Source organism: Mastacembelus armatus, chromosome 1 (genome assembly GCF_900324485.2).
Source record: "Mastacembelus armatus chromosome 1, fMasArm1.2, whole genome shotgun sequence".
Taxonomy (NCBI): domain Eukaryota; kingdom Metazoa; phylum Chordata; class Actinopteri; order Synbranchiformes; family Mastacembelidae; genus Mastacembelus; species Mastacembelus armatus.
Genome location: NC_046633.1, coordinates 8,130,452 through 8,151,158, shown reverse-complemented (window position 1 = coordinate 8,151,158; position 20,707 = coordinate 8,130,452). Strand labels below are relative to the sequence as shown.

The following is a 20,707-nucleotide window of genomic DNA, read 5'->3' as shown; positions in this document are numbered from 1 at the left end:
CAATCATGAAGGTGTCAGGATCTGTGTTTTGAGTTCCTGTTTTGTGCTTTTATTTTGAAGGTTCCTTTAGGATTTGGTTTTGTTCTGTCTTGTTCCACTTTACTTTGACCAAATTAGTTGATTGTTTTCACCCATGCCTCGTTTGAGTTCTTCCCTTCTTATACCTTTGTTTAGTCACAGTTCTTTGCCAGGTTATCTGCTCAACATGCGGTTGTTCTGCCGATCACTGCCCAGCATTGTTTTCAGCTTTGTTTCGAATCTGCCTCAAGATAGAGATTCCAAGTTTGCTTTGCCTTTGTTTTTCACATCTGGTTTTTCTCCTTGGTTTCTGTTCATGGACCTTCTCGTTTAAGTTAAGTTATCTGCCTCTGTTTTGTATGTGTTTTTCACCGTGTCTCATGTTCCTGTTGAGCTCCCTGGTGTTCATGTTTAGTCCCCTTGTTCATGCCTTGTCTCACTAGTGTTCATGTTTGCCTCGTTCATATTTAGTCTCTTCATGCATGTCTTAGTCTTGTCGTGTGTCTCCTGCTTTGTCCCTGGTGTGTCCACGGCGTATGTGCGTGTGCGTATGTGCGCGCGACCCCAGATCTTTGACCCTTGTTTGTCTGTGTGGAGTCTGGTATGTCCCTGGGGGGTGTGTGATCCCAGACCTATGATCCTTGTTTGTTTGTTTGGAGTCTGGTGTGTCCTGATATGTGTGTGAGACCCCAGACATTTGTACCCTTTGCTACCCTTTACCCTTTGTTTGTTCCCTCTTGCAGTCTGGTGTGTGCGTGACCCAGACGTTTGCCCCCCTGAATTCGTTCCCTTAAAGTCTGAGGTGTTATTCCAAATGTGTGTGTGTGATCTTGATCCTCCTGAATCGTCCCCTTGGCTCATGTTGTTTTGTCCTTTGGCTTATGTACCTATGTCCCTTTAGTTTCCTGTGTTCCTGTTTTGACTTCCTTTTGAGTTCTGTGGTTTTGAATAAAGTTTTGTTTTCGAACTTGAAGTACCAGAGTGGGCACTCATTGGTCCGAATTCTTACCCCCCCAGCAGCAACCCTGACAGAAGGTACATGCAAGTTTTTATTAAAAGAATGTTGAAGCCAAATTTATAATGTACATGAGGAGGTAACAGGTAGGTAATCTGAGAGTTATCGGACCTGGTGGCAGGATCATACATCTGCAGCATGAAGCGAGACAATATGACAACATAAAGTGCACATACAATATACTGTAGTTTATGGTATAGAATGGATTCATTCATTTTTGTGTTGAGATGGAAAAGAATAAAATAAAGTCCACATACAATACAGTCACATACAACAGTTTATTTCTAACATAATACCAGTTGAAACAACATGCAGGTGTTTTTTTTTTTTTTTTTTTTTTTTTTTTTATCCCTTTTGTTAACGTGAAACTGAATTTGGCTGGACACATTATTGCTGCATATTAACTTGCCTAAAGGAAACAGCTGAGGAGGTCACATCTCTGGATATTCAAATGGCCACGCTGTTTTCTACCTCCGCTGGATTCATGTATGTGTACGGGATTTTCAGACTCTTGTTTCTGGCTTTGATGGCTGCACTTAAGACTTTAAGCTCTTCTTGAAAAGCCTTTATCAGCTTGCAGGGAGTGTCCTCATTGAAATGGTCCTCTGGATACTGACCAATAGGGACCTGACAAGAGCAATGATACATTTAAGTAAAAAGAAAATGTGCTTAGTCAAAGGAAGGTTAGCACTTTTTTATGAATAGTCAGGGCTGTATAGCCTATACATAGGAAATGTTAATGTGCTTCTCTAAAAGTTATGTTTTTTTTCAGCAGCTCAAATAATGTCATTTTGCTGAAATGATCAGTCTACCTTACAAAAGTTAAATATACAGTAAATGTGATTTATATCATTTTTTATGAAGTAATTTATTACTTACAAAGTCAGATGACTGTTTGCTGAGTAGCCACACAGTGGCCATTCCCTGCACTGTTGTGTTGACATCAGGGAATGTCTGCAGCATTGTCTCCTCATTTGTTTTCCCCTTTTTGGTTGGTGGAGGAAGTTGTAAGGATGTAGGAGTGTTGGGCATCCAGCCACCATAGTCATACTGCAATAAATGAATAATGTGGAAATACCTGCTTAATATGTTCTGATGCATACACTGCTGATGTTTCATTTCTGATAAAATTATGTTTGAGCCAAAGAGTAAAATTTACTTTTCAAAGCAGCTTAACAATGTCAGTCTGTCAGTCAGTTTGGTCAGTTCACAATAAAATATTTAAAGAATTTTTGATTGAATTGTCATGATAGTTTGATCATCTACTCATGGTGCCCTGAGTATGAATCTTAAGGATGCTGGTGAACACCCATTAGGCTAGTTGTAGTTTTGAAAACAATGCCTCACCAACTTTTTGCTGCATTGTCATGAAATTCATTTAGGAATGGTTACAACAAGATACACTATAATAACTTTGGTGATCTTCTAATTTTATATATAGCCCCATCATTAGATCAGAATTTTTATTTGTATTTTGGTTAATGAACAAATTCCTGCAAAACCAATAACATTACCATTAATCCTTTTGCATTATGTGCTAATAAGCAAATGTAATCATACTAACATGGTAGACTCAGTAAAACATTATACAGACTAAAAATCAGCATGTTTCCATTACCAGTGTGAGTGTGTTGCATTTAGGACCAACTGTGCCAGAATGCAGCCTCAGAGTCATTAGCCTGGCTGTAGACTATTAGCCTTGTTCATGCTAAAGGCTCACTAACATTCCTTAAAGTCATTTATTAGGGTCAAATTCATCAACCTCTTCTAGTTTCAAACAGACTGAAACAACTCATCAACCCATTCCACAAAAACAGCAACAGTATAACAGTTGATGCAGGTAAATGTAGGGTTCACCTGTCCAGAATTCACAGCTGAGTGCTGCGCTGAGCCAGTGAAGATCATCATGGTCACAAACTTGACCAATTCAGCCACAGTGGTAAATCTCTCTGGGATTCCTGAGAATTTTAGAGGATAAATTTCATTAGACTGCTTAAAGACATCGTCTAATCTGAGTTACTAAATCAAAGTTTGATTTATGACTGCATTATATTGTAATAATGAATGATGTGAAATAAGCACAATTTCAGATTGGGAAGTTTGAGATTCTCTTTAAAACCCACCTGTGGCTGCCTGAGAAAGGAATCCATGTTCAAAAATGTCTGAAATCCACTTCTGCAGCTCAGGGTCATCCTGGACCTCAGTGTCTTTCTTGTAGTAGTAGCTGAGTACTCCCTGCACAAGCCTGTGAGAAATGTGGGTAAGTGTTAACATCACACTTTCTTCTATTTTTTTGGTGATTTTAGCAGTAGGAGACTCATTTGTATACTTTCATTTTAATGTATTTCTTGGCCTTTAAATTCATTCTAATTAACAAGGTGTAAGTCTGTACATTCAATTCAGTTCAATTCAATTCAATTTTATTTGAATAGCGCCAAATCACAATACAAATCATCTCAAGGCATTTTACAAAAACTAAAACTAAAAACCCAACAAATCCCTTATGAGCAAGCACTTGGCGACAGCGGAGAGGAAAAACTCCCTTTAACGGAAGAAAAAACCTCCAGCAGAACTGGGCTCAGTTTGGGCAGCCATCTGCCTCGACCGGTTGGGGGTGAGTGGATAGAGGAGAGAGAAAAGAACAGCAACAATAAACAACAAATATACACTGCAGGCTGTCATGTAGCATGACAAATACATGTCACTATAACAGCTATGATTTGACACCAATATCATGATCATCACATAAAGCTGAATGAAAACATCCTATAATACCTGTGGATGATATCCCAGAGCTTGAGTCCATCATCCCTGTAGTAGAAGTTTGGCACATCTTCCAGTCCACGGTCGGCTATGTCTTCTGGTATACAGAGGGATCTGTAGGTCAGTGAGGACATTGATCTCTTCAGGATTGTGGTCATAGCCTCTCCACCAGAAGATGTAAACTAGGAGACAGTCAAACATGTAAGAAATATACCTAGACAAACACTGTTCTTAATATTGAAAAAATTATTAATAATACTAGTTATATTTTTTAGGGCAAATGAGTGTTTTGGTCTTTGGTATGAACCTGTGTGAAAACTCCAGTCGGGGATATCAGAGTAAGACGGGCTAAGAAGTTGATCTGTAGAGTGTAGCGAGTGTGAGGAATGAGGAGCTGAGGAAAAGAGGAAAACACACTATGATTAGTGTAAAACATTTCTGAGACATTCTTGGTTATTAGATTAGAAAAGTATTAAAAATCAACAAAAATACAGTAAGTTCAGTATTTTCTCATTTACCTTGTACAGTGGATGCACCATGGGTATGTTGCGCAGCAGAGACACTGCAAAAACCTCAGCCAGCAGGTGAGTGCGCAGCAGATGAACATTGAGTTGATGCTCATTGAAATCTGCACTTCTGACAAAGATCTTGGCGATCAACCAGTCGTACTCAGAATCAGTGGGAAGAAAGATGGGGTTGTCATCTGCTGGGGTCTGCTTCAACTACAGGAGAAAGACAAAGGTTTGTTCTGTTTGGCAGGTTCACGTTTTCCCATCCATCCCTTATCTATATCCACTTATTCCTAATTAGGGTCACAGAGGTCTGCTGGAGCCTATTACAGGGCAAAAGGCTGAGGTACACCCTGGACAGTTTGCCAGTCCATTGCAGGACCACTTTGACCCATTAATCGAAAGTTGACATTTCTATTGAATCCCTTTTACTGTACCATTAGAGCAGAGCACAGGGTTAATTTCAGAACAGTAGTCCTAGTTTCAGTCCTATGTACATCAGTTTTTATTTTCCCAAATTTAAATACATATAACAAAGAGAAAAGAATGGAGCAGGATGGCAGCAGCTGTATATGTTGCTTTGTCTTCTGTTCCACATTCTGCACTCTAGCAGTGTACTACTCTATATACTGTATGATACATACAGTATATTACATGTCTATACGTAGTGGAAGATATCTGAATCAGGAGCCTATGAACAGTGGGTGTCTTATGTTTTACTGACTGTAAAGCCCCTTTAACCTAATTTGTGATTTTGACCTTTATTAATAAAATGCAGTTGGATATGTTATGACTATAAGAGGAACTTTTTAAGCGTCTCAGGCAAAAAGAAGCTTAATCAATACACAGAGTCAGTTGCAGCCTAGGTATCAGTTATATTAGAGTACTAATCTCACCTGAATAGCAATCGGCATCAGTGTATCATCAGGTCTTTTGTGAAGCAGGACGAGTGGAGCCATCAAATACTGCTTCTTCCCATTGATGGTGTTTGGCTTCAGTCCATCCAAACGCTTGTAGTCACACAGGAATATGTTGCCTTTCTGTTTCAAATTCCAGTGAGACAAAGTGATACAAAGTTCACATCTAATTTATTTCACAGTTATGAGACAATTACCTTCATTTCATCTGTCAGACTACCCTGACCACTGGGGAAGACCATGTCATCGGTGACAGGAAAGATTTTGGGCAGAGTGGTACAACGTTGGATCATCATGGGGTTGACACCGTTTAGAAACTGGTAGCCGAAAAAAGCATCTTCCTTCCAGTGTTCATGGACATAGTCTGGAAAAAGAACAAAGTTGAACTTCATTGAGTTTCAGATTAAATAATCCTGATGTGCTACTGCTATTAACAGTATATGCAGGATACACTGCATATAAAAAGTCACCTACATGACACTGTTTTTAGTTGTTTTAAAGTCAAATTCTTGATTATTTGAAATGTACTACAGTTACTTTATCTTTCAGCAGGTTTTAATGCATTCAAACTGTCATGACCCACACTGATTTCCTGTCTCTGGGTTTTTAGAGTCACTTCATGTTCACTGTTTTTGCTCCTGGAATTCTGTTTGAGCACTGTTCTGTACACTATGTATAAACTATATTTAGTATTCCATGACAGTACATTACCCGATATGGAAGTCCTTTTGCACCAGAACACTCGATTGAGATCATTCATATCAGTCCACTTCACTTTGCGATCAGCCAGTCCCTTCAGTTTCAGTTCTGCCAACCTAGAAAATAAAACCAAAGATTAACTTTACTATGATACCTTAAATATATTGGATGGATGGATGGATGGATGGATGGATGGATGGATCACCCTGTGGCTGCAGTGTAGGCAAATTCTGTTTTCTTAGTGAAGGAGAATTGGACCTCAGGAGGCAGAGAAAGTGGGCCTTCTGTCTTTATGCAGTGGGGTATTCCCTCTGCATACACATGCCAGCTACAAAAACGGAAAACAACATAGCAGTGAGGAACATGGAACATTTTTAACAGTTTAATGTAGAGAACTCAAGCATAATATATTTGGCAAATATGTTATAGTATAATTATCCAATATCTTCAGTTTTAATTTAAAGTATATAAGCATAACATACTTAACATATACAAATATGGATACAGCTCTTTGAGCTCTTACCGATAATCCTTTGCTCGCTGCTTTAGTTCCTCCTGACGTGCATATCTGCCAAGATGATGGTTGTCATTAATGACTCTCTGAGCTAAAATAAAAAAAAAAGAACCAAAAGATTTATTGATATATTGCTTTTACCTCACTATAATCCAGCTTCCAGGACTATTCATTTTATGTCTTCTTGGGCACTGAACAGGCTGATAATTTCCACAAACCTGTTCCTTCTCTGAAGCGATGCACCTCACTGTCATTGATCCAGCGGTAGATGGGAAAGGTGTAGGTGTCTCCTTCAGGAGATTTCACCTCCACCTTGGCAGGGAACCAAGAGTCTTCTGGAAACAGTGGAAGGTGCTTTTTATCTAGCTCTATGAGGACCAGCTTTCCAAGGGAGGCACTGCAGGATACAGTAAAACTCGATGTCTGCAGGAATAAAAACATACATACATAAAATTACTGACTGTAGAAAGATGGGCAAAGTAAAACCATGCAATATACTGACAGTATATTTTTCAGAGTTACACATTTCCTTTTGATGCAGATATGAGTTGCAACGGTTTACCTTTACCTTAGCCTTTAAACTGGTATTAAATCTGCAGAATCTTTGATGGCCAAATTTAGTAAGCACACTACTGTATGAATGTACTTTTAAATATAGAGATGGATAAATCAAACTTACTGTTCCAATGACAAAGGACGAAGCCCCTTTCAAGCCCACCAGCCACTTGCGGTTACTCTCCCCCTCTGTGCCCACCAGCTTAATGTGGACATTGTTTAAAGTTGTTGCATTGAGAAGATTCGCAGTGAACACTGTCACGTCGTAATTCACCATTTTTGATTCTAGAAAGCAGAAGAAGAATTCTCAGCACTGATTAAGTATCACTGGATGAACCAGCATAAAATCTCGATTAAAAGGATCACAATAAATATTAAATTTGCTTTATTCTTTTAGTCCATTAGAGCATAATTGTCTAAAATAATTTCCCAAAGCATCTCTCATACCTCTGTTGAGATGAAGTTCTTTTGATGAAATGGTCTTTTGAGTAATCACCACTGATTCCTCTTTCTTTATACAAACATTTGTGGGTGTGGCCAGTCCATAGTCAGCTGTGGTAATGGTAAATTGGAATGATGTTTTAAAGAAGAAAGTTTGAATCTAAACCAGTTTTTCCACTATTAATATTAGACCATTACAGTCAATTAAAACCATTAAGAAACACAGCTTCAACATAGAGCAGAATCTAGAGATAATCCTGTCCTTTGTAAACGTGTCAGTGAAGATGCTGGTTGTCACTGACTTTTATTTATTTTTTTTAAATCAAACATTTAATACATTTCCATACATTAACTGGCTCAGAACAAACAAACACATGAAGATACTGTATTGTATGTATTGGTCACAGGCATTTCAGTTCATCAGTGTGAAGCTACTACAACACACAGCACAGAATGACTCCATCATTCATTTTGAAACACAACTACCCTGTACATCTATATGGTAATGAAATATGTGATAAGGTCAATGCAGTTTGTCATTTTGTTTTGCTTAGAATATGTAGAATCCCTTTTGTTCATGTGAAGCTGAGGAATGTGGTCAGATCTGGGGGGAGGGGACAGTCAGCAATCCAGTGGTCTTCAACTTGTTGATCCCTCCATCCAGTATACAAACCCGTGGAAAATTTACCTTGATCAAGTGGGCTGACGTCAGCCTACTGTCTCACCGACAACAAGATGCACAGCAGAAACTGAATAGACTTGCAGAGGAAGCAGGCAAAGTTGGACTTAAGATCAATATCAAAAAGACAGAGACCATACGAATAAATAACAAGCAGCAAGATCAAATCCAACTTCAAGGATACAGTATTAGCGATGTTGACAAGTTTGTCTACCTGGACAGTGTGGTGAGCAAGGATGGAGGAGCAGATGAGGACATCAAAAGCCGCATCAATAAAGCTAGGCATGCCTTCAATACCCTGCGGCCCATCTGGAAATCTACCGCACTTTCCAGACAGACAAAAGTCCGCATCTTCAACACCAGTGTGAAAGCAGTTTTACTGTATGGTTCAGAAACCTGGAGACTGACCAAGACAACAACCACCAAACTACAGGTGTTCATCAACAGATGCCTTCGCACTATCCTACGCATCAGATGGCCAGAAAGGATCTCTAATACCACCCTGTGGGAAAGAGCAAGGCATACCCCCATTAACCAAGAGATCCGAAAGAGAAAATGGGGCTGGATAGGCCACACTCTGCGCAAGAGCCCAGATAATGTCACAAGGCAGACGCTGGAGTGAAACCCACAGGGAAAGAGGAAAGTAGGCAGGCCAAGGGAGACGTGGAGACAGTGCACTGCGCGAGAGATGAAGGTAGCCGGATGGACATGGGCTCAGTTGAAGAGAGATGCCCAGAATCGAGTTCGCTGGAGGAGTGTTGCTGAGGCCCTATGCTCCCAAGAGGAGCAAAATGGACAAAAGAAAAAGAAGTGGGCTGCAAACTGGGAAGAACAAAAAGAAAAACTCAGATTACCCGCACACACACACACGCACACACACAAACAACTGGTTTCCTACGAAACTACAACTTCCTTACATTAGAATGACAAGCTTTGGACTACACCATCCCCACAGCACTTACATGATTCCACAACTGAAATCATATTTTGACATGAACATATCAGGTAATTACTGTTAGTGACGCTTCTACTTTTGATGGAACTACAAGTATTTGGAAAAAGTTTAACATAGGCTATCACTGGAAGAGTAATATAGTGAATATTGTTAGGGTTTTAGGTATGAGCTGAGAGAAGTGGCTTGACAGGACAGACTGAGTTTTCTACTGTTTATTAAAACATAGATAAGTGGCTAAGAGCGATTCAAGTGAACTAGGTAACAATACAGAAAGGAAACAGAATTCCTTCCAAACACACCAATATGTGGCTTAACTTAACATGTAGAAGGCTGAAACAAATTAGAAACCCAGCCAGGGTCTATATAGTTAGCAAACTAAGTGAAGTCCATGAACAGGTAACAATAGCAGGCCTCGGGTCAAACAGTTAGCAATAACTAATGGAATTCTATGAACAGGTAACAATAGCAGACAAAAGTGAGTTTAAGGAAACAAATCAGATTTACAACTTGGTTGAGTCAGTCAGGCAATAGTACTCCCACTCCAAAATTCAGGTCAGGTACCTTAGGAGTTAGTTGTGTGTGTGTTTGTAGGGTGAATCAGGGGGAACCTTCATGAATTAATTAAAATTAATGATTAACACCACTCTGTCGGCTCTCAACAGAACATAGTGGCCCTATCAGGAATGACAATGCCAAGACTAATAGTGCTGAGATTGTGAAAGAGTGAGGAATCATTCTCACAACTGAACTGGCCACCAGAGTCCTGACTTTAACTGCATTTAAATATTTGTTTGTGAAACCCGCTGAATGGGTTTTCTGCATAAGAAGGAATATTTTACCATCTAATCATATTATTACTTATCTTATACAGTCCTGTCAACATCATGCTACATTGAGCTGTTCATTGTCTTCACAAATGTGTGTGTATGTGTTAAAAAACAGTTGCGGCTGAGGGCTGAGTTCTTGTTTCTGTAAGTTCTGTGGTTTGGGGACAGCGAAGCTGCAATAGGTAACTATAGGATGTAGAAACAGAATGCAGGAGGATGAAGAAATATCTGCACAGGTTTCTTAAGATAGTCTAAGTGTTAAACATCTGCATAGAATAGCTTAACTATCAACACTTGCTGTGCTTTACGTCTCCTTAGTGGTGTGTAGATTAGTGGCCATTCGATTGATGTACCATATTACTTATAGTATGCTTGAAAAGCATTTGATCATTCATTGCACACATTCACACTCACTCCTATGTTTTTGACTGCATACTGAAGCTACTACTTTTAATGTGAAGAGTTTTGAGTGATGTATTGCCATTAACAGAGAAACACACTGAACATAGAACATAGACTTAGAGATCTAATATGATTTTGCAACTGTTTGCGAAATTGTAACTTAGGTACACACACACTATCCTATGGGGAATTTAGAGTCACCAATCAACCTGACATAAATGTTTTTGACTGCATAAGGTCAAGTCAGTCAGAGTTGAGTATAGTGATGTGCTGCATGTCTGTGTGTGTAACTGCTTTCTCACCATAGCAGCACTCTTTACGGCATGGCTAATGACCACAATGACATGTCCTTGGTAGTTTTAGAGGACTCCTGTTTCTGGACACTGCACCAGCCCACCATCAGGGCTGAAGTTTTGATAACAGGTAGCAAGTGACACCAATTTACCCAGATTACTACAATCAATCAATCATATCAACTGCCACAAGAGAAAAATATTGCGTGCAGTAGATTCTACTTGTTGATAAATGCTATTGTGCTACAAGTAGCCATGGAATTACAAAAAGCACATGCCTTTTGTTTCACAGCAGAGAATATCCACCAGATATCTTTCAAGGCTAAATCTAGATTACCCTGATTTACTACATAAAATCTTAATTTAATCCACTTTTTGTGACCACAACAGAGTTTTGCCTAAGATCAAGGGTTGCCAAATCCTGTGGAAATTGTCAAATCCCTTTTGCCCATGTGAGTTAGCCTGAGGAGCCTCTTGTTTATGTGAAACCTGGCTAGAGGAAGTGGTATTACAAAATCTTGGCTCTAGCCACTACTCGTTACTGATAAATGGCTTTTTGACCCCACTTCACTGTTTATGTGAAGGACGATGCTCAGTCCTTCTGCTGCTTTGGAATTTTCTAGGCAGGGTTTTCTGGGTCACTTTATTCTAGTTTTTTATTCTAGTTTTATGCAGTTATGAAAAGATGGATAAAGAGGCTATTGAATGTGGCAGGCAATAGACATTTTCATTTCTGATCAAAGAGACTTAGAAGAAATTTGTTTTATGGAAGACCTGTGTGTATGTGTGTGTGTGTAAGCACACCATCCCCATACATATTGTCACTGTCTTGTGAAAGTCGTGTATCTTCAAAAAAAAAAAAAAAGTTACAAGACAAAGGATAGGGATAGAGAAATAGAGTAGATAGAGATGAGAGAAAAAGACAGACAACAGAAAATAACTGCAGTGATGCAAAAACTTTTAAACAGATTGCTAACCTAAAAAACGTGTAATTGTAGTATTTAAATACTTATAAGTCAAAAGTTTCTTATAAAAACTAATTGGAGAAATGGGATATTTATGAATAGTCAACTTAAAAACATGTTTATAATGTCAGTATTAAGGTGGGTGGTAAATAAAGATGCATTTACTTATAGCAGAAAAGCTAATTCCCTTTACAGTCTTACTGTCTTACCCCCATCCCCCGGTCAGTAATTCAGTTCAACCTGTCAGTTTCCCTGCACCTTAATCAGTCTGCTTTAGTCCCAGTCTCCTGCTTACTCCCTACCAACCAGTATTTCAGTTTCACCTGTCAGTCTCCCTGCACCCAAACCAGTCTACTTCAGTCCCAGTCTCCTGCCTCTGAGCAGATCTACCTGATCTGTCCAGAACCTCTGAAGACTGTATGTATTCCACAGCCCTATCATACTGTTCAGACTGTTTTATTTTGTCCAGACAAAGACTGTTGCACAAACAGTTACCCAAAGTAACAAGGTTAATTATCAAGATATTGCATAATGCAGGGTAATAAACAGAAAAAAACATTTGGGGGTTTTTTGAATGAATGTTTTGGATTACTAGTTTAATTATGCATACAAAGCAGGCATAGAAACATAAAACAAAATCCATCACATGTAACTTGGTTTTGGTTATTAAGTTGAGAGGTAGCAATTGTTCATAAGACTTATTTAGATGTGTTCCGAAAATCAGATTTTTTTTTTTTACACCAAAATGAAATCCTTAAGGTTATACTGACAAATGATTAAGCAATTTGTGGTAAAAATCAGTTTATACTGTCTGTCTGGTGCAGAGACTGTTTCTTTAGAAGGCCATTGTTATATCTTGCAACATGCTGTAGTGACACAATGCTGGCAATTGGAATATTGAAAGCAAGTATTTTGTAAGTTTTTTTGCAATTTCCTATATTCTGCTAATTTCTGTGGTTTGTTACTTGTTTGGCAAATTGTTGGCAAAGTAATTTTAAAATGGGAGTTGAACTGCTAGGTGTAATAAAGTTAACTGTTTACCAATTATATTGGTGGATGAACTCATTTGTGAAAGCTAGTAGACAAAAAAACAGTAAAGCTAAAAACTAATACATAACATCTATTTGGGGCAGCACAGTGGCTTGTTAGCACTGCTGCCTCACATCAAGAAGGTTCCTGGTTCAAAACCAAGCAGGTTAGCAGAAGATGTTAAAACATTGGATGCTTTTTGGAAAATGTGCATTCGTGCTGAGTTAGATGAGAAGATCAAAACCAAGATCATACCCATGTGTTGGTATGGAGCCACAGCTGAGTATCTGAGTTTATTTAAGCATAGAAGCTGGAAATTTGAGAAATTATGCGCCTGGCAAAACCTTAACATTATAATCTTCCTCAGCATTTTATTACAGTACTTTAAAAACTGCAATGATAATCTGTCTAGGTTTACTTTAATCTGGCAACTTTCAGCAGTGCCTCTGGCAGCAGTGACTGCTATATAAAAGAACATATGTTTCCACATAAACTGTGCTGAGGCAACTGCAACTGATCTTAATCTGATGCAAAGAAGCAGTTGGTAAAATGCAGAAGAAGGAAAATAGGAGGGATGGAGATTAAATGTTCAGTATTTGATAGAGATGCTTTATCTTTTCAGAAGAAATCCAACTGAATTATATAATAGAACAAAAGCTAGGTAAGGCCAATATAGGTTCTGTTGCTTACTGTATAACATTTATTTAAACAATAAATTGTCACTGCATAAACATATATAGTATACACAAAATTAAACCAAAAAATGAAAGTAATTTTCTGTACAATCATGTGACTGTTACTGTATCCAGTATCTAGTCTAATATAGCCTCAGTCAGTAAATGATATCAAGACAGATACTTGAGTAATTCTAGACCTTATGGTGTCTAAACACATTCTGAATAACCCTAACAAGGTGTAAGTCTGTACATGTAACATGACAAGTACATGTCACTACAACAGCTATGATTTGACACCAATATCATGATCATCACATAAAGCTGAATGAAAACATCCTGTAATACTTGTGGATGATATCCCAGAGCTTGAGTCCATCATCCCTGTAGTAGAAGTTTGGCACATCTTCCAGTCCACGGTCGGCTATGTCTTCTGGTATACAGAGGGATCTGTAGGTCAGTGAGGACATTGATCTCTTCAGGATTGTGGTCATAGCCTCTCCACCAGAAGATGTAAACTAGGAGACAGTCAAACATGTAAGAAATATATTAGGAGATAAACACTTCAGAATTGATTCATTCATTCATCCATTATCTATACCTGCTTATTCCTAATTAGGGTCCAGGGGATCTGCTGGAGCCTATCCCAGTTCTCTTTGGATGAAAGGCAGGGGTACACCCTGGACAGGTCACCAATCCATCACAGGGCACTGTTCAAAATATTGAAAAGAATATTAATAATACTAAGAAAGTTTTTAGGTCAACTGAGTTTGTTAGTCTTTTCATAGCAGTGTGAAAACTCCAGTCTGCGATATCAGATCACATCGAGCTAAGACGTTAATCAGTAGAGTGTAGCAAACATGCGGAATGAGGGGCTGAGAAAAAGACACTATTAGCAGCGTAAAATATCAGAGTCAAAGAATACACATATCAACAAATTGAAAAAATAGAAATAGAGTATGTCCAGTATTTTCCCACTTACCTTGTACAGTGGTTGCACCATGGGTATGTTGCGCAGCAGAGACACTGCAAAAACCTCAGCCAGCAAAAAAGATGGGGTTGTCATCTGCTGGGGTCTGCTTCAGCTACAGAAGAAAGACTAAGATTTGTTCTGCTTGGCAGATTTGTGTTTTCACTTTGATCCCTTAATGGAAAGTTCACATTTCTATTGAATCCTTTTTACCAGTGGTGAAGAGCACAGGGTTAATTTCAGAACAGCAGTCCTAGGTTCAGTCTTAAATCTTTTGTTTGCTTAAATTGAAATATGTTTAACAAAGAGGAAAGAAGGGAGCAGGCTGACAGTCACAATTAAAACAACTGTATATGCTGCTTTATGTTCTATTCCACATTCTGCACTCTAGCAGTGTACTACTCTATATACTGTATGATATATAGTACATGTCAATATTTACTTGAGGGATCACTTCTTTGCTCCTCCTTATCTGAATCAGGAGCCTATGAACAGTGGGTGTCTTATGTTTTACTGACTGTAAAGCCGCTTTAACCTAATTTGTGATTTTCACCTTTATAAATAAAATTCAATTTGATAAGTTATGACTATAAGAGGAAGAGGATTCACATGTATACAGTGTAACAAACAGATAGGTGTGTCCAGTTTAACTATCAGTATCTTTAGTCAACTATGGTGATGGTACTTCTGCCTCAAGGTAGAAGTAGCTTGAAGATAAACTAGTTTTTCCACTATTAAATATGAAAGCATCATAGTCAACTAAAACTATTAGTTTACTGTAAATGCTAAAAGCTTTTGCTGAGGAAGTTTATCTAAATTCATCAGTTTTATAATAAACAATTGTAGCATGATAGAAACCAATTTTTATAACATAGCAAATACATAGAGCAGAATCTAGAGATAATCCAGTGCTTTGTAAATAATGTAAATTTAAACATTGGTTGTGAAATCACAAATACACAAGTCACTGTTTTATTTTTTTGTTTGTCACATAAACATTTAATGTAGTTATTCAGACCAGGCAGACACACTTTAAGATTCTATTGGTTACAGGCAGCTCAGTTTATCAGTGCAAAGCTACCACAACACATAGAGCATAGAGCAACTCCTTCATTCAAGTTTTAAAACACAAAATGATACAACCACCCTGCACTTTTATATGGCAATGAAATAAAGGTAGTTAATTCAATGCGGTTGTAATTTTGTACCACATAGTTTGTGTAATAGGGCCTAAATTTTTCACTATCCAATCAATGAACAATGTACAGTCTTTCTTCTCATTCCTTTTGGTCATGTGAAGCTGAGGAATGTGGTCAGATCTGGGGGGAGGGGACAGTCAGCAATCCAGTGGTCTTCAACTTGTTGATCCCTCCATCCAGTATACAAACCCGTGGAAAATTTACCTTGATCAAGTGGGCTGCAAACTGGGAAGAAAAAGAAATTGTTATTTATTATTTAAAAATACCCATTACTTGCACCTCCATGGACTCTATCATTGTTTTTTCCTTGCATTAATGCTCAAACTCGCAAACTCACACCTACAGTTGCTTTACAAGAAAAAAAAATAAAACAATAGATAGTAGACAATACCAGCTCCACAGAAATTAGGAAACAGTTTGATGTAACGTGTGATGCAATATGTATTGTGTCATGTCATTGTGACTTTGAGGAAGCAAAGTAAAAATGATCATGAATTTCCTAGAATACATTTCTTCCTTCATGAGATTCCAGGATGACAATGCGAGTATTCATAGGGCTCAAACTGTAAAAATGAGTTCTGGGAGCACAAGAAATCATTTTCACATATGACATGACAAAAAGACATTCGGGTCTCAGTTCATTTCAGATTCTCAACAGAATATTGAAGTTTCTCGAAATTTCCCACTGAAATATCAGTGTCACTGTTACAGTGTCATTTATCTTCATTCACTCTAGTAACAAATATTTCTGGATAACAATTCAGTGCTATTACTTACATGATTCCACTAGTAGAATCTGATAGTTGCTTTACTGAATTTACTGAAGCTTCTACTTTTAATGTGAAGAGTTTTGAGTGATGTATTGCCATTAACAGAGAAACACACTGAACATAGAACATAGACTTAGAGATCTAATGTGATTTTGCAACTGTTTGCGAAATTGTAACTTAGGTACACACACACTATCCTATGGGGAATTTAGAGTCAACAATCAACCTGACATAAATGTTTTTGACTGCATAAGGTCAAGTCAGTCAGAGATGAGTATAGTGATGTGCTGCATGTCTGTGTGTGTAACTGCTTTCTCACCATAGCAGCACTCTTTACGGCATGGCTAATGACCACAATGACACGCCCTCTGTAGCTTTGGAGGACTCCTGTTGCTGGACACTGCACCAGCCCACCATCAGGGCTGAATGCTGAGCTGAAGGGAATGTTGATGCTGCCAGAAATGTGGCCTCTGCTGAAGCTGAAGGCAGTTGGGTTAAGGAGCTTTGAGCAGGTAAGGTGCCTGTCAGGGATAAAGGGCAATAAGGCCACAGACAATGAAACACACACACACACACACACACACACACACACACAGAGTTACACCTTAAATGTCATGAGAACCATAATATCCTTGAACTATATAAAGTCAGTTATATACCTCAGTTATAGTGCTTGTTATACCGCTTCAAACACAAAAAGTATATAAGACCAGATTTATCATAGTAGCACAGGAAAAAGGGAGGGAGAAGGCATAATCAGAGATGGAGTATAGGAGACATGATAAGGGAATTAGTTTGATTAAAAGAAAGGGAAATATTAGTAAAAAAGGAAAATGATTAGAAAATGACTTTGTGAAGGACTTGGTATATGACTGAGCAAGTTCTGAGAACAAGAACATTAACAATTGACATCAACTTACCCAGTCAATTTACTACATTCTCTAATTCATATCATCTGCCACAAAAGAAAAATATCATGTGTGCAGTAGTCTCCATTTGCTGATAAATGCTATTGTGCTACATTTACAAGTCTTGGAATTACAAGAAGCACAGGCTTGTTGTTTCACAGCAGAGAATATCCACCAGATATCTTTCAAGGCTAAATCTAGATTACCCTGATTTACCACACAAAATCTTAATTTAATCCACTTTTTGTGACCACAACAGAGTTTTGCCTAAGATCAAGGGTTGCCAAATCCTGTGGAAATTGTCAAATCCCTTTTGTCCATGTGAGTTAGCCTGAGGAGCCTCTTGTTTATGTGAAACCTGGCTAGAGGAAGTGGTATTTCAAAATCTTGGCTCTAGCCACTAATCCTTACTGATAAATGGCTTTTTGACCCCCTTTAGACAATTACCACTTCACTGCTTATATGAAGGACGATGCTCAGTCCTTCTGCTGCTTTGGAATTTTCTAGGCAGGGTTTTCTGGGTCACTTTATTCTAGTTTTATGCAGTTATGAAAAGATGGATAAAGAAGCTATTGAATGTGGCAGGCAATAGACATTTTCATTTTTGATCAAAGAGACAGAAGAAATTTGTTTTATTGAAGACATATTGTACATTGTGTTTTCATGAAGTAAGAATAATTGCATTGTTTTTTAATAAATAATTATTAATAAATAATAATGGACCCTGGACCCTAATAATAATTTATTAATTATTAGCTAATCCAATAGGTTTTAAAATTATTTACTTTGATGAGCAAACACACACATACAAAAGTGTGGCTTCGCTCCAAAACAGTAATTTAGTTTAACCTGTCAGTTTCCCTGTCACTGAACCAGTCTGCTTCAGTCCCAGTGTCCTGCCTACTCAATAACGACCAGTAATTCAGTTTACCTTGTCAGTTTCCTGCACCCCCTGTTCTCTGTCTATAAGTCTACCTCATAGTAGAGTGATCTGCCCTAACCTGATCCCACCTGCCTAATTCTACAGTCTGCCCTCTGTAAACATCTCTGCTATTATTGACAGCAGTCGATACTGTTCACCTCATTTGTCATCACAAATGTCACAAAGACGTGTTAGGACTTTCCAGTTTCTCAAACAATCTTCTGTTTCTGTGAAAAGATGAGCAATATATAAATTCTTAAAATATCATCCCTGTTGAGATAAGGTGAGAAAGAGGTGTGGGGCTAACAGGTAAATTTCACAACCTCTCAGAAATCATAAAGGATACTCCTCTGCACTGCGGATGTCGACAGCAACAATTTTTGGCTTGCCGGCTTTGGTTCTCTTGGTTGGCCCGGTCAACGACAGCTCACAAAGGTCGATTAAATCCTCAGCTGAGATTCTTGGAGAAACTTCTGCTTTCAGGTCACACAGTGCCAGAGGCTCCCGAGACTACAAGAAAGAAAGTCACAGGAGATCAGATAAACAAAAAGAAAATTACACTACATCCTTCAAAGTGACTCCGAATGGCATTATGGATTAACATAAAAAACTGTATTACAGCTCACAGAGCACCATAGATGACCAGCAGTAGTGGCCAGAACATGATCCCTTGCCAGTGTCCACCTGCACTGCACTGTTCATTAAAACATCCAGCCAGAGGTGTGACTGCAGGAGACACTGGTCTGCAATAGTGAGGAAGTGTTATGGTCCCATGATTCCCAACTGCTGTGAAATGATTTTAATTAAAAAAAAAAAAAAAAGACAAAAACTGAGGATGCTGAAAGTATTTTCCATGTTCCTTAACAAAAAGCAAACAAATGTACTGTGATAATTAGCAGTCCTTCAGCAGTCTGGTGCTTCTACTCACTGACTTGCAAACTAAATAGAAAAGAAATGTTAACAGCATTATCTATGAATTTCAGCACAGTGTGCGAAAGCCAATTACAGAACAGTGAAGGGCCAGCTCTACATGGAGTAGGTAAAGTGCCAAAGCTCAAATGTTTGAAAGCAGTTAACTCTTTGGACTAGCTGAACAATCTTTCGCCCACCCAATGGGGAATAACTCAGCATTACCAAGCAGAGACATCTATGAGTCCAGAAAGACTTTATGCAACAACTGTGTGCACGTGAGTTACTGCACAGAAAGGCAGGCATTAGTTGTGTATTTAGGCAACAGTGCACATAGTTGTATTTACTGTATTTTACATAGTCCCTTTGCATATAATTAATGTTTGGCTCTATAGGTAACATTCTAAGGATCACATTAGTATAACATATGAAATAATCCTATCACCTGTGGTAATAGCACAGTCTACCGTTTACAGTAATAATAATAATTTGTATGGAAATGTCCAAAGCAGTGTCAGCACTTTATTCTTTCAGCCTCACAATAGCCTTTGAAGGCAACATGAGAGCACAAACAGAGAAATGATCTACATGCTCACAATGTCCTACTGCCGTGACCAAAGCTTGTATGTGTTTTAAAGAAAATGTCACCTACACATTGGATTTCTTCCTTAACTTTTAATCTGATGTCTACAAACACTGACGTGTAGATATTTATTGAGAGAACGGAAAAATGGACATATTTGATTTAATACATCAGCCCTGGGTAAAAACAACCATGTAGATCATTTTCAGTTTTTATTGAAAACCAAGTTAATCATTTATCTTTTGAATAAATATTAATACTTTCAATATTTTGCACACCTTTAATCAAAAACCAAAAGAGAGAAGCAAAAATAGTAAAAACTCATTAAACACCACAGGTTTCTATCTGGATTGTGAACTCAAGGTAATAAGCCACCCATATATTGATGCACATGACCAATCGGTTAAATTTTATGGGACCCTTTTACAGCTGAGCTCCCTTCACACACTGAAGCTTCCCTGTAAGCACCTATAATTTATTTCCAATCTAACTTACACTCTATGACTGAAAAAAAAAGAATAATTTGGTTTTAGTAATAATGCGTTAAAGCAAATTCCTTTTAATGGCAGTTTTGCAGAGATCTATCCAGCCACACATATTTCTGTGGTGTGATGTAAAATATTGGCAGAGGACCAGGATTCTGTGGAAATACTGTTTAAAGATGTTAATCATGATAAGAAAAGGTTAACATGTCGCAATCAGGGTAATGGGGAAAAAAGGCCAACCTGTTCAAGTTGAGTGAAAATGATACTGCACGATGCATTTGCAAAACAGAAACATATTACACAACACATAATTTTCAAATTATGTTAAAATGTGGTAAAATTGTGATAAAAGACAGTAAGAACACATGACTGTGCTACATTTTAGAGGAAACTATTCGCAAACTAGCTAGAAAGCAATCAGTGAAGACTTAGGGTATGTCAAGAATCTCTGTAAAACAACACAAATCAATTAGCATGTTTGAGTGACATGATAAAAAGGACATGGTTAGGTAATCTGAATACATCCTGCTCTATAAAAATATGTAAACTTGAATTAATCATTTCCTGCATACCAATGCCAGCAGCAAGAGAAAAACAAAATGTTCAAAAACGCACTAAATGAGACTGTGACTGGGACTTTGACAGCTGAGCTTCCTTCAGACACTGAATCTTCCTAGAAAGTACTTATAATTTGATATGAAGTATA

At 38.1% G+C, this 20,707-nt stretch overlaps 2 protein-coding genes across 4 annotated transcripts in view; both read right to left on the bottom strand.

The window, feature by feature from the left end:
- Nucleotides 1–1,292: 1,292 nt before the first annotated feature.
- Nucleotides 1,293–7,528, bottom strand: LOC113128150 (hydroperoxide isomerase ALOXE3-like). Its single transcript, XM_026303227.1, has 15 exons — nt 7,438–7,528; nt 7,115–7,275; nt 6,654–6,858; nt 6,445–6,526; nt 6,127–6,249; nt 5,934–6,037; nt 5,420–5,586; nt 5,202–5,345; nt 4,315–4,518; nt 4,104–4,190; nt 3,809–3,978; nt 3,157–3,278; nt 2,891–2,991; nt 1,913–2,083; nt 1,293–1,660 (listed from the first exon to the last, which is right to left on the bottom strand). Exons 2-15 carry the CDS (start codon nt 7,265–7,267, stop codon nt 1,481–1,483), a joined length of 2,013 nt encoding a protein of 670 aa, XP_026159012.1. The 5' UTR covers nt 7,268–7,275; nt 7,438–7,528; the 3' UTR covers nt 1,293–1,480.
- A 265-nt stretch (nt 7,529–7,793) lies between these two features.
- Nucleotides 7,794–20,707, bottom strand: part of tbck (TBC1 domain containing kinase) — a 39,863-nt gene continuing 26,949 nt past the window's right edge. For 2 of the 3 annotated variants that reach the window (XM_026302852.2, XM_026302854.1), the window contains exons 24-26: nt 18,371–18,534; nt 16,514–16,673; nt 15,184–15,649 (exon numbers count right to left, since the gene is read on the bottom strand). In XM_026302852.2, coding sequence (XP_026158637.1) covers nt 15,539–15,649; nt 16,514–16,673; nt 18,371–18,534 — 435 coding nt within the window. In that variant the 3' untranslated portion in view covers nt 15,184–15,538. Of the gene's footprint in view, nt 8,011–15,183; nt 15,650–16,513; nt 16,674–18,370; nt 18,535–20,707 lie in introns of those variants that run through there. The other variant, XM_026302853.2, reaches the window with a different exon arrangement.